Below are 12,742 nucleotides of genomic sequence, written 5' to 3'. Positions count from 1 at the left end.
TGTCTTTGAGTTTGAAGCTATGATGCTCCACTGGTGCTCAATTAAGAACAATAGCCACGTTTACATGGACCCAAATATTCCAATTCCATTCGGGTTATTTGCTCAAACGGAAAGAATGTAACCTTTGTATACACCTCATTCCCAAAGAAAAGTTCCAATCCCAATGAATATATAATGGGATTCCCAGGGGTGGAATATTCCTTTCCCCAATCCAATTGAGGTATTTTGTATCCGCTCAATCGGAAAGTTGTCAGACTGCGTTCTTCTTCTTCGTGGTGTTTTTCTTCTTCTGTTGTTTATTGGCGGTTGGCAAGCAGCTTTGGTGTGCATTAGCGCCATCTGTGGAAAAGAATCTAAACCCTTCTATACGCCATTCACAAGTCCGGTTTTATTAAAAAAGAAAATACATATATGTATAAAACACGTGCCAAACTTAATTATAAAATATTGTTGAGTGTAGTAGGTGTTTTTTTTTTGTTTTTTTTAATTTTTAAATTGTTTTTATTTTTATTTAAAAATTTAAAAATTTAAAAATTTAAAAATTTAAAAATTTAAAAATTTAAAAATTTAAAAATTTTTTAAAATGTAAAAAATTTTAAATTTTTAAATTTAAAAATTTTAATTTCCAACTCATTCAATACGAAAGACGTATTGATATATTTTTATAAACCCAAACACTGAAAAAAAACAAAAAAATAAACACAAATTTAAAAATTTAAAAATTTAAAAATTTAAAAATTTAAAAATTTAAAAATTTAAAAATTTAAAAATTTAAAAATTTAAAAATTTAAAAACATTTTAACATTTTAACATTTTTAAATCATTAACAGCTAGCATAAAATACGGTGCGCATCTTGTCGTGTGATTAATACACTACATGACTCCAACTCATTCAATACGAAAGACGTATTGATATATTTTTATAAACCCAACCACTGAAAAAAAACAAAAAATAAAAAAATAAATACAAATTTTAAAATTTTTAAATTTTTAAATTTTTAAATTTTTAAATTTTTAAATTTTTAAATTTTTAAATTTTTAAATTTTTAAATTTTTAATTTTTTAAATTTTTAAATTTTTAAATTTTTAAATTTTTAAATTTTTAAATTTTTAAATTTTTAAATTTTTAAATTTTTAAATTTTTAAATTTTTAAATTTTTAAATTTTTAAATTTTTAAATTTTTAAATTTGTATTTATTTTTTGTTTTTTTTCAGTGTTTGGGTTTATAAAAATATATCAATACGTCTTTCGTATTGAATGAGTTGGAGTCATGTAGTATCAAAATCTAAATCTAAACCCTTCTATACGCCATTCACAAGTCCAGTTTTATTTAAAAAAAATACATATCTATATAAAACATGTGCCGAGCTTAATTATAAAATATTAGCAAGATTGAACTTTATTTTTTCCTGTTCCCGGGTTCGTTCTTTCAGCGAATGCTGAGATATGACGTAACACGCAACTTAAGACGTTCATCGATTTAAAAAAAAATGGAGGCGAGCAATCGGCACTGGACTGCTAAGGAAAGTTTGTTTTTGATTCAAACTAAATTCCAAGACTGGACGAAGGAAAAACTGGCAATACGGAGTTATTCCAACAAGTGAAAGAAAAAGTGGAGGAAGTCGGTATCACGTGATGTTGGTGTTTACGCTTTACTGGGCATGCCCCATTGACTATTCTGGTTGATTATAGCGATTGGAATATTCCTTTCCATGTATACCATTGCTTTCGGAAAGGTCATTCGGAAAGAGAAAAACTTCTCATGTAAACGTGGCCATTGAAATAACTTTATTGAGACTCCAAATAAATTAATGTTGCTGTTTTACTGTGAGCTACCAATTTATTTGAATTGTATGAAAATAAATAACATTAATTTCTTCAGTTATTTACTAATGTAGGCCCAGTTTTGAGTTTTTTCCAAGTACACTAAGGTCCACTCCACACATTAAAGAATATCCCTACGTAACCCATGACACGGGCTTCGTGCCAATATCAACTCCTTCACAGGAGCCAATCACCCACTGTGGAAGCCCGTGGAGCCCACTCAGCATCTAACCATGGTGTGTCAGCAGCTTCCTAACCCAACAGGGGAACATGTTATTCCTTCACGTTCTCTTTGATGGATGAAAAATCCTCTTACGCTGTCTGTCGGCTGCGGGGAAACCTGACAACAGCTAATGACTTTCTCTCCAAATTTCTATTGTAGTTTATGGAAAGTGACTTTGCAACACGAGGTTCTGTTTTGTTTTCTTTTCAGCACCTCACGTTGTCATGTTGTCTATCCAAGAGATTATTGTCCCGGCTCCTTCGGAACATGATCCAACGCATTTTATTCAATTAGTTCATGTTCCCTTCCACCAGCTTACCACCAACCTCCAGCTGACGTTTGGAATAATATCCAATCCAAGAGGAATACCGTGTCTGTACTCTGCAGTCAAAGGCCATGTTGTATTTTCTTCGACTTATTCGGGATGGCTTCCCGAGGGGACCGCACACCGTCTCCCGGAACTGTTTTTGCGTCTGCAGCCTCGCTCGCCCGTCAGCTCGTTTTCTTCGCTTGATTACCGGTTCACCGTTGAGTGACACAAATTGCAACCGCCATTAGCGGTGCTGTGTTGACGGAAGGTAATTTCCACAAACACTTTGAAGGGAGCCGCGGAAGGTAATTAAACTCTTCGGCGTGGAATGTTCCATCTGGGATTCTCCGTGTTTGTTGACTTTGTCTTTTATGAACGGATGCCCTCTGTCCTTTCATCATGCGGCTCCGTAACCCTTCCGCAAAAAAAAGCCGAGTGGGGCCAAACATGAAGTGACGTCGGGTGAGTTTTAGCTCGGCGTGGGATAATAATAGCCTGTTTTTTTTTTATTAGGGATTAGTACAGGGGTGGGCAAACTACGGCCCGGGGGCCACATCCGGCCCGCCAAGTGTTTGAATACGGCCCGCCCAATCTTTCAAAAGTATTTAATTTAAACTCAACATACAACCTGGCATCATGGCCTGAGCCAACCTTTTGATGGTTGTATCAATTTTGTTGTTTGACATGGTCTGTTGTTTACAAAGTGCTCCTGAAAAGAGACACAAAATACACATAATAATAATAATAATTTAAATAATAATTATTATATTATTATTATAACTATTATGATTATTATATTTATTATATTAATGCTAATTATTATATTAATTATATATAATAATATTGTTATATTTGCGTATTTTACATAATAATATAATAATTAATTCATTCATTCATTTTCTACCGCTTTTTCCTCACGAGGGTCGCGGGGGGTGCTGGAGCCTATCCCAGCTGTCTTCGGGTGAGAGGCGGGGTACACCCTGGACTGGTCGCCAGCCAATCACAGGGCACATATAGACAAACAACCATTCACACTCACATTCATACCTATGGACAATTTGGAGTGGCTAATTAACCTAGCATGTTTTTGGAATGTGGGAGGAAACCGGAGTACCCGGAGAAAACCCACGCATGCACGGGGAGAACATGCAAACTCCACACAGAGATGGCCGAGGGCGGGGACCGAACCGTGGTCTCCTAGCTGTGAGGTCTGCGCACTAACCACCAGACCGCCGTGCCGCCAATATAATAATTTTTATTTTAATTTTATTTTAATTTATTTTAATTTTATTTTAATTATTATTTTAATTTTATTTTAATTATTATAATATTTTATTATTTGTAAAATATTTAAATATAAATATAAAATAATAAATAATAATAGCAGATTGCATGACAATTTTACAGATACAATAATACCAGGTGGACTGTTACGTGTAAAATATATAGTCTGCCCCCCCCCCCCCCCCCCCCCCCCCCCCGGAAATTTTGTTATATCAATGTGGCCCGCGAGTCAAAAAGTTTGCCCACCCCTGGATTAGTATCACTGTTGTGAGGTTATTCCAACCTTCAATAATAGCCTGTTGTCTCGGCAACCGTGTCTGGTGCTTGTGTGTCTCACTGAACACGACTGTAACCTTACTGATACCCGGTGATAAGTGATAAGTGAAGAAGCATCAGCTTCTCAACGAGATTTTTATTCGAGTTCAATATTGAGTGAGCATTTTATTGCCAACAAACATTAAACTGAAGTTGGCTGCTCATCAGCTGGTCAAACATTTAAAACCATAGCTAAAAAAAAAAAAAAAAAAAAAACCCGAAAATAGATTTAAAATTTGTTAATCACCTCAAAGATTGGTTCGGGAATGCACGTTGCCAGTGTTTCCAAGAGACGAGTGGGAAAGTTGCCATCCCCTTTTAGTTAGAAAGTACTCACAGTGTGGAAAAACTTTCTGTACCGGTACCTTATCAGTTATTATTTATGAAGTTAAATGTCCAATTTTTGTGTGTGTACTGTGAAACTTGACATATCATCATGACCGATTGTTTTTTTTTGTGTGTTTTTTTTCCAGTAAACTTTGACCACTTTCAAATACTGCGTGCCATCGGGAAGGGGAGCTTCGGAAAGGTAACGTACCCTCAAGTTTTTTAGTTGAACAGTATGTGTGTGGACTCTTCTTTATTTGCTTTTATGTAGGGCTGCAAGTAACTACAGTAAACCTCGGATATATCGGACTCGGATATATCGGAAATTCGCTCACAACGGACAGATAAAAAAGAACCGATTTTTCTGTAATGCATTTCCAATAAAAATTCATTGCATATATCGGATTTTTTATAACGGATTTCGCCTATTTCGGACAAAATCTCCAGTCCCGTTCCAATGCATTTCCATGAAATTTCCCTGGCATATATCGGATGGCCGCATCGTTATGCTAATCTTGTTGATGTCAATGGCTATTGTCTTTCTCCTGGCTCCAGATTTAGGACAAATATAAAAGTGAGTGACGTCAATAATACTAGCACAGCAGTGAATGAGATCTTAACCTCACTATTGGAAATAACGTAGGCCTGACGGGCGTAACAGGGCCTAGCTTAATTAACAATTTGCAAAATGCTCAGAGTCCAATAAAGTTAAATTCTCATTACCTTACGTCTCTTTTCATTGCCCAGTCCAGGTACATTGGAAACATAGTCAAGGAAGTGCCTTTTTATAACGGATAAAATCCGATTTACGCATGTAAAACGGACATTTTCCGGTATTCGCATATAACGGATTTCGCTTATATCGGACAAAACCAGTGGGAACAATTGAAGCCGATATATCCGAGGTTTACTGTATCATTAATTAATCGATGAATTAATGGAATACCAATATAGTTGTAGATTAATTGGATAATTAATTCATAAATGTTGTTGGATTTCCTACTTAAAAGATATATTATTCATTCATTCATTCATTTTCTACCGCTTTTCCTCATGAGGGTCGCGGGGGGTGCTGGAGCCTATCCCATGTTGAGTTTAAATGAAATATTTTGGAAAGAACAGTCGGGCCATATTTAAACACTTGGCGGGCCGGATGTGGCCCCCGGGCCGTAGTTTGCCCACCCCTGTGCTAAATTAATTAGCGACTCCAAATTGTCCATAGGTATGAATGTGAGTGTGAATGGTTGTTTGTCTATATGTGCCCTGTGATTGGCTGGCCACCAGTCCGGGGTGTACTGGGATAGGCTCCAGCACCCTTGCGACGCTCGTGAGGATTAGTGGTAGAAAATGAATGAATGAATGTTCTATATCACTTATCCTTATTCGGGATGTGGGGGACTGCTGGAGCCTATCCCAGCTGACTTTGGGCGAGAGGCGGGGTACACCCTGGACTGGTCGCCAGCCAATCACAGGGCACATATAGACAAACAACCATTCACACTCACATTCATACCTATGGACAATTTGGAGTCGTCAATTAACCTAGCATGTTTTTGGAATGTGGGAGGAAACCGGAGTACCCGGAGAAAACCCACGCATGCATGGGGAGAACATGCAAACTCCACACAGAGATGCCCGAGGGTGGAATTGAACCGTGGTCTCCTTGCTGTGAGGTCTGCGCGCTAACCACTAGACCACCGTGCCGCCCAAAAGATATATTAATTTATATTAATTTATTTTTCAATCCATGCCAGCAAACCTGTTTGGAGTTTATTTACAGACGACACAATGCTGGCTAACGCAACTTAGCTCCCATGTGTCTTAGATGAATCGGAATTGAATGGAAAGGAATTGCACCATTCCTGTTGATACCGGTATCGGTTTGCTTTTCGCCGTCAATGAAAAGACGTATTGGATGAATGTACCATCCAGTATTTGCCACCACGTGTTTATTTAGCGAGTGTGAGACACAATCGGGCTCAAGAGATTGGAGTAGTTTATCTTGGTTGTAAATCTGTAATATTGCAGTAAATATTTGTCGGACCTTTGATCTTTCCACATCCTTGCAAATGTATTTCGTTTTGCTCAGTCTCTAAACACGCTCACAAATATCTCCCTCTGTTGCGGAAAGTCATTCCCAATGTGGAATACATTACCATGAGAAGTTATGTTAATGTGATATTTCTTTGTTGCAGCAAGCTGCTGTCATTTTCCCGATGATGCAGACGGGAATAAACCGTATAGAGACTCACAGATGGTTTTACCACATATGCAGGATCTTTTATGTGGTCCAATGGTTGGGTAAATCGGGGAAAATCGGTGTCGGCGGGTTCAGTGTCGCCGGTGGGTTTTGGGGGACTGGACCGCTTCATGCTGGGGAGGACAGCCTGGGCTCAGGGGCTGATTTGTGATGCCGGCGGCTATATCATTAGACGGAGAGAAGACCGGCTGAGGGGATTGGCTTTTAATTCCCAGGAGGAGGTTGAGGAAATTGACAATTTTTTTTTTTTTGGTAGGTTACTGTTTAAATAGTCATATTATACTCACTGTTTGGAAAAAGTCATTATTTTATTCCATCCATGTTCTATACCGGGCTGCACGGTGGTCGAGTGGTTAGCGCGTAGACCTTGCATGTTCTCCCCGTGCATGCGTGGGTTTTCTCCGGGTACTCCGGTTTCCTCCCACATTCCAAAAACATGCTAGGTCAGGGGTGGGCAAACTTTTTGACTCGCGGGCCGCATTGATTTAATAAAATTGACGGGGGGGGGGGGGGGGCGAATATATAGTATTTTACACGTGACAGTCCATTTGTACACATATATTTTTACACATATTTTACACATAAAAGTGTCATGCAGTCTGCTATACGTGCACTTTGAGATCATTTATTTGATGTAAAGTGCATTATAAAATTATTATTATTATTATTATTATTATTATTATTATTATTATTATTATTATTATTATTATTATTATTATTATTATTATTATTATTATTATTATTATTATTATTATTATTATTATTACGACCAGTCCAGGTGTACCCCGCCTCTCGCCCCAAGAAGCTGGGATAGGCTCAGCACCCCCGCAACACTCGGAGGATAAATGGTAGAAAATGAATGAATTATTATTATCATTATTATTATTATTATTATTATTATTATTATTATTATTATTATTATTACGACCAGTCCAGGGTGTACCCCGCCTCTCGCCCCAAAACAGCTGGGATAGGCTCCAGCACCCCCGCGACCCTCGTGAGGGTAAGCGGTAGAAAATGAATGTATTATTATTATTATTATTATTATTATTATTATTATTATTACGAAATTGATAAAACAGCTACTTCAACCATCAAAAGGTTGTCTCAAGCCATGATGCCAGGTTGTATGTTGAGTTTAAATGAAATATTTTGGAAAGAACAGTCGGGCCATATTTAAACACTTGGCGGGCCGGATGTGGCCCCCGGGCCGTAGCTTGCCCACCCCTGTGCTAAGTTAATTAGCGACTCCAAATTGTCCATAGGTATGAATGTGAGTGTGAATGGTTGTTTGTCTATATGTGCCCTGTGATTGGCTGGCCACCAGTCCGGGGTGTACTGGGATAGGCTCCAGCACCCCTGCGACGCTCGGGAGGATAAGTGGTAGAAAATGAATGAATGAATGTTCTATATCACTTATCCTTATTCGGGATGTGGGGGACTGCTGGAGCCTATCCCAGCTGACTTCCGGCGAGAGGCTGTGTACACCCTGGACTGGTGGCTAGCCAATCACAGGGCACATATAGACAAACAACCATTCACACTCACATTCATACCTATGGACAATTTATATTCGCTAATTAACCTAGCATACTGTATATGTTTTTTGAATGTGGGAGGAAACGCATACCGGGAGAACATGCAAACTCCCCACAGAGATGATTTTGTCCATATAGATCCGAACCAATTACTTGATTAATCGAAACAACAAACTTCCGATTAATCGACTAAGAAAATGTTCTTGATGTGACTTGCGACTTAAATGCCGCCTGCAAGTTATTACTGATAGTCAGTTGTTACTGATCCAATTTTCATAATAGAAATACTGTTGATACAAATACATTGGAGTTAAAACTTTGCCTTGGTTTGCGTACATTTTTTTGGTTAGCGTACAATATGGCAGACGTCATGTTGCGTTATTAATACTCTAATCCAATTGTGTTTTTAATGTAGTTTGGCCACAAAACATTCTTGTTAGCATTCTATTAGCTTTGTTGATACATTGAAGCGTAAGTCAGCTTCATCTGCAGTTATTTGCTAAGTCTCAAATACTCTCAAATAACATGTTTTATTGTTTTACTGTGAATTATTTCTTGAATTCAGTAGCGTTGAACCTGTTGCAAGTTTACTTTTGTTTACTTTTCTTCCAAAATGAATAATTTATCGTTCAGAATTCTACGTGCACTACTTGGCTGTATCCTGTTGCTTCAGTCTCAGCTTATTTGCAGTCTACATTGGCGTTGTTCTGCCTGGTCGCCTTTGACCAGAGGTAGGGAACCTATGGCTCGGGAGCCAGGTAGGGCTCTTTTGATGACTGTATCTGGCTCTCAAGCATTTCTTACCACAATAAAAATGTATGTTTGCTAACATTTTAAAGTAAACATCACAGAAATCACTGTTAAAAATATTAAAAATCAACAACTTTCTTATGCATTTTAATTCGTCCATCTATATTCTACTGCAATACCGCCGATCCTGATGATATTTTCCAGGTCAAACACCAAAACTCGATTATTACTGGGTAATGCGGTAGCGTACCTCGGTCATTGAGATGTAAATGTAAACTTTCCTCCTTTAGTCAAATAGTCACCTAGCTAAAGCTGCAGAACCAAGCCTTCTGGCAAAGATGGCCAAAAGAATGAAATATACTGAGTACGGTTCAAAACCATGCAGCAGCAGAAGTTGCATTAATGGCAGCAAGTATTTGATTTATTATTAGACACTGTGCTGCTCACGAAAGTGTGCTGGCCACACCCCATTGGCGTGGGGTAGTGTGCCTGGTCTACGTAATTAGAGCCCATTATATCTAAAACTGTTGGTCTTACATAAAAATGCACACATTTTATTGCATTCAATGTTTAAAAAAATGTATATGGCTCTCACAGGTACACATTTTAAAATATCTGGCCTTCATGGCTCTTATAGCCAAAAAGGTTCCCGACCCCTGCCTTTGACAATCAATTCCCCCACGAAGGGCGGAGAAATGGGTGTATTTCTTATCTCGGAGCAGGCACCTTTTGGCATATCCGTCATAGATGCCGCACAACAAGCTTTAATGGTGACACGTGTGCACGCAATGGGCAAAATTCACTCACACTGTGAGACAGATGCTCACTGAGTTTGTCCTTGTTAGAGGTCATATTAGTGTTTGCCCAAAGTGATGCCACGTGTGGGTTCTTTAAAAAAAAAAGAATTCAACTCTATGGAGAATTCACTAACCATTTCATGTGAAGGTCTCAATGGAGATGGCAGATTGATGAGTTAGTCATGTAAAAAGGAAATTTAACAAAGTAAAAAAAAATAATGTCATTTATTCTTGTAATAAATAGTTTTTTAATAGGTTGGAGCCAAGAGGTGTCCTGAGGGTATTCTTTCTCTTCAACAGCCTCGTGCAAGCATTGCAGACATTTTTTTTTATTTTATTTTTTATTTTTTTACTGTTCTTCTCCTATTCTTTCCTTCTTTTAGCATGAAAATTCTTACTCTTGTAGTGGCATTTTTCACCCATTTGCCCACTATCTCAAAGTCTCCACAGGCTGTAAAGCCAAGATAATTTTTATTTCCATGTGATAGTGAGAGATTATGCATATTTGTTGTACTATTTTACACTATGTGACTTCGGTGAGCTAAAATTCCAAGAATGAGATCTTCCACGACATCAGAGGGCATTCACTGGTAGATTTGACAGTAATCCAGTGTCATAATCTAATGCTATTGTCATTTAATAATAATAATGGATTGGATTTATACCGTACGGCGCCTTTGGAAAGTGCTTCACAGCGGAAGCCATTATTCATTCACACACTGGCGGTTATCTACATCCGTAGCCTCAGCTGCTGTGGGGTAGACTGGAAGAAACGTGGCTGCCAGTTCAGACCTATAAAACATTCTGGGACGGGTTTTTGGACAATCTGCTCTACATAAAAAAACAAATTAAAAAAAAAACATACTGTACGGTGGTATAAAAAAGGTAATTTTCAAGAATTTCCTTGATAAATCACTGGTTGTTTGGATTAGCAATTGCATAGAAATATATCACATAGCAGACAAACACACTGATGTATGAGAAGTAAAATTATGTTTATAGTATTTACAGAAAGTGTGCAATAATTATTTAAACAAAAGTAGGCAGGTGCCTAAATTTGGGCAAGTTTTTTGTTTTATTGGTTTGGAATACAAAATTGTTCGGTAAACTCATTGACCCTTGACCTGCATACACAAGTGAAGCCTATCACGAGAAATGGTGATGAGTAGCAACATGGTAGCCTCAAAACAACTGTCATTTGACTGGAAAGCAAAGCTTGTTCAACATCATGGTGTAGGGGAAGGATACAAAAAGCTAGCTCAGAGATTTCAGCTGTCAGGTTCCACTCTGATGAACATAGTGAGGAAATGGAAGACCACAGACTCAGTTCTAGTTAAGGCCCGCAGTGGTAGACCAAGATAAATCAGTCAAACTCAACCCACAGACCAGCTCCAAAGACCTACAACATGAGCCAGCTTCATTCAAATTATTTGGACATAAATGGGGCATGGCAGAAGAAGAACACAACATTCCGAGACAAACACTTGCTACCCACAGTAACGTTTGGTGGTGGTTCCATCATGCTGTGGGGCTGTGGCCAGTGCAGGTACTGCAACGGTTGCATGGATTCCAAACAGTATCAACAGATTCTTGCCAACAATGCTGAAGAATCAGTGGCAAAGTTGAAGTTGTGCCGTAACAACAACACAGTGACCCTAAAAACTGCTAAAAAAAAACCAAACAAACACAATGTTCTGGAATGGTCATCTCAGTCCCCAAACCTGAACTTTATTGAAAATCTGTGGTCTGATTCAAATCGGCCTGTCCATGCTCGGAAACCATCCAACCTGACTCAACTGGAGATGTTTTGGAAAGAGGAATGACCAACCAAAATCCAGACCGGACGCTATTGGAAGCATTTATATCTGAAAAAGGAGGATTAAGTGAATATTGATGTCATTTTTTATTCATTTATTGGGGTGCCCAAATTTATTTTTACTTTTGTTTAAATAATTATTGCACACATTATTGTGTAAATCCAACTTCATTTCACTTCTCATCTATTACTGTGTTTACGTATCGGCTATATGATATATTTAACAGATTATATTTATATATAAAGGAAAATCTTGAAAATGACGAGGGGTGCCCAATACGTTTTCATGCCACTGTAAATCAAAACCAAAATGAATACTGATTCACCATCGGTACAAGCTTGGAGTTTGTTTTCCAGAGAGATATAGTATGGTTTAATGCAGGGGTCTCAAACACGCGGCCCGCGGGCCAAATGTGGCCCGCAGGACACTAGTTTGAGGCCCCCGCCTCGATATGAAAGTTTAATGTTAGTGCGGCCCGCGCAAGTTTGATATGGATGCTGTATGGTATCATGTACCCAGAAAAAATTATGTTCATGTGAAAGGTTAAATAACTGTTAATAGTTATCCTCCCTATCCGTGTGGAAGTGGTAAGTTTTTGGCTATTGAAGTTCAAAGGAAATAACTTGAAGGCTACCGTTTAGGTCGCTAGCTCTCTAGTTTGCGAGTTAGCATGTGTCTCAAGACCCTGCAGTTGCGCAATATGTTGTAAATAAAAAGAGTATAAATGTGACTATAGTCGTGTTTTGTCATGTCTACAGGGCTCTAATAATGCTTTGTTCATTTTAATCTGAAAAAAATCATTTGTCTACCCACCAACTACATGTGGTTTCTTAAGTTTTTATTATTTGCCATTTTATTATTATTATTATTATTATATTTATTTATTTATTACTGATTGATTGATTTTCTTTATTCTTGATTTGTTTATTTATTTTTCATTTTATTTTGTGTAGAAAAATAAAAATTAAGATATTTGAGAACAGTGGAATGTTTTATCAGAGCTTTTATTGTAGAAAATCGGAACCAAAGCAAAGTTGATTAATTTTTCTGTTTTTAATAAATGCGTTTTTTTTTTTTTTTTGGAAAACCTGATGCGGCCCAGTCTCACCCAGACCCTAGCTCCAGTGGCCCCCAAGTAAATTGAGTTTGAGACCCCTGGTTTAATGTATGATGATGATGATGATGATGAAATGGCCAAAATGTCTTACATTATGGAAGGTTAGCTTATTTTAACGTTAATACAAAAACATAAAACAACCAACTTCTGTCTGGAGACAACGTTTTTTTTTTTGTTTT

At 37.7% G+C, this 12,742-nt stretch overlaps 1 protein-coding gene across 2 annotated transcripts in view; it reads left to right on the top strand.

Annotated features, from left to right (window-relative positions):
* LOC131103421 (serine/threonine-protein kinase 32C-like) overlaps positions 1 to 12,742 on the top strand; it is a 79,099-nt gene that overhangs the window by 23,906 nt on the left and 42,451 nt on the right. For both annotated transcript variants that reach the window (XM_058049712.1, XM_058049703.1), the window contains one exon: positions 4,431 to 4,486. Coding sequence is in view for 1 of the 2 variants with exons in the window: in XM_058049703.1 (XP_057905686.1) it covers positions 4,431 to 4,486 (56 nt within the window). In the remaining variant the exon portion in view is untranslated. The remainder of the gene's footprint in view (positions 1 to 4,430; positions 4,487 to 12,742) is intronic.

Source organism: Doryrhamphus excisus, chromosome 2, assembly GCF_030265055.1.
Source record: "Doryrhamphus excisus isolate RoL2022-K1 chromosome 2, RoL_Dexc_1.0, whole genome shotgun sequence".
NCBI classification, from domain to species: Eukaryota; Metazoa; Chordata; class Actinopteri; order Syngnathiformes; family Syngnathidae; genus Doryrhamphus; species Doryrhamphus excisus.
The sequence above is the reverse complement of the archived record's forward strand: the minus strand, read 5'-3'. Positions and strand labels throughout refer to the sequence as shown.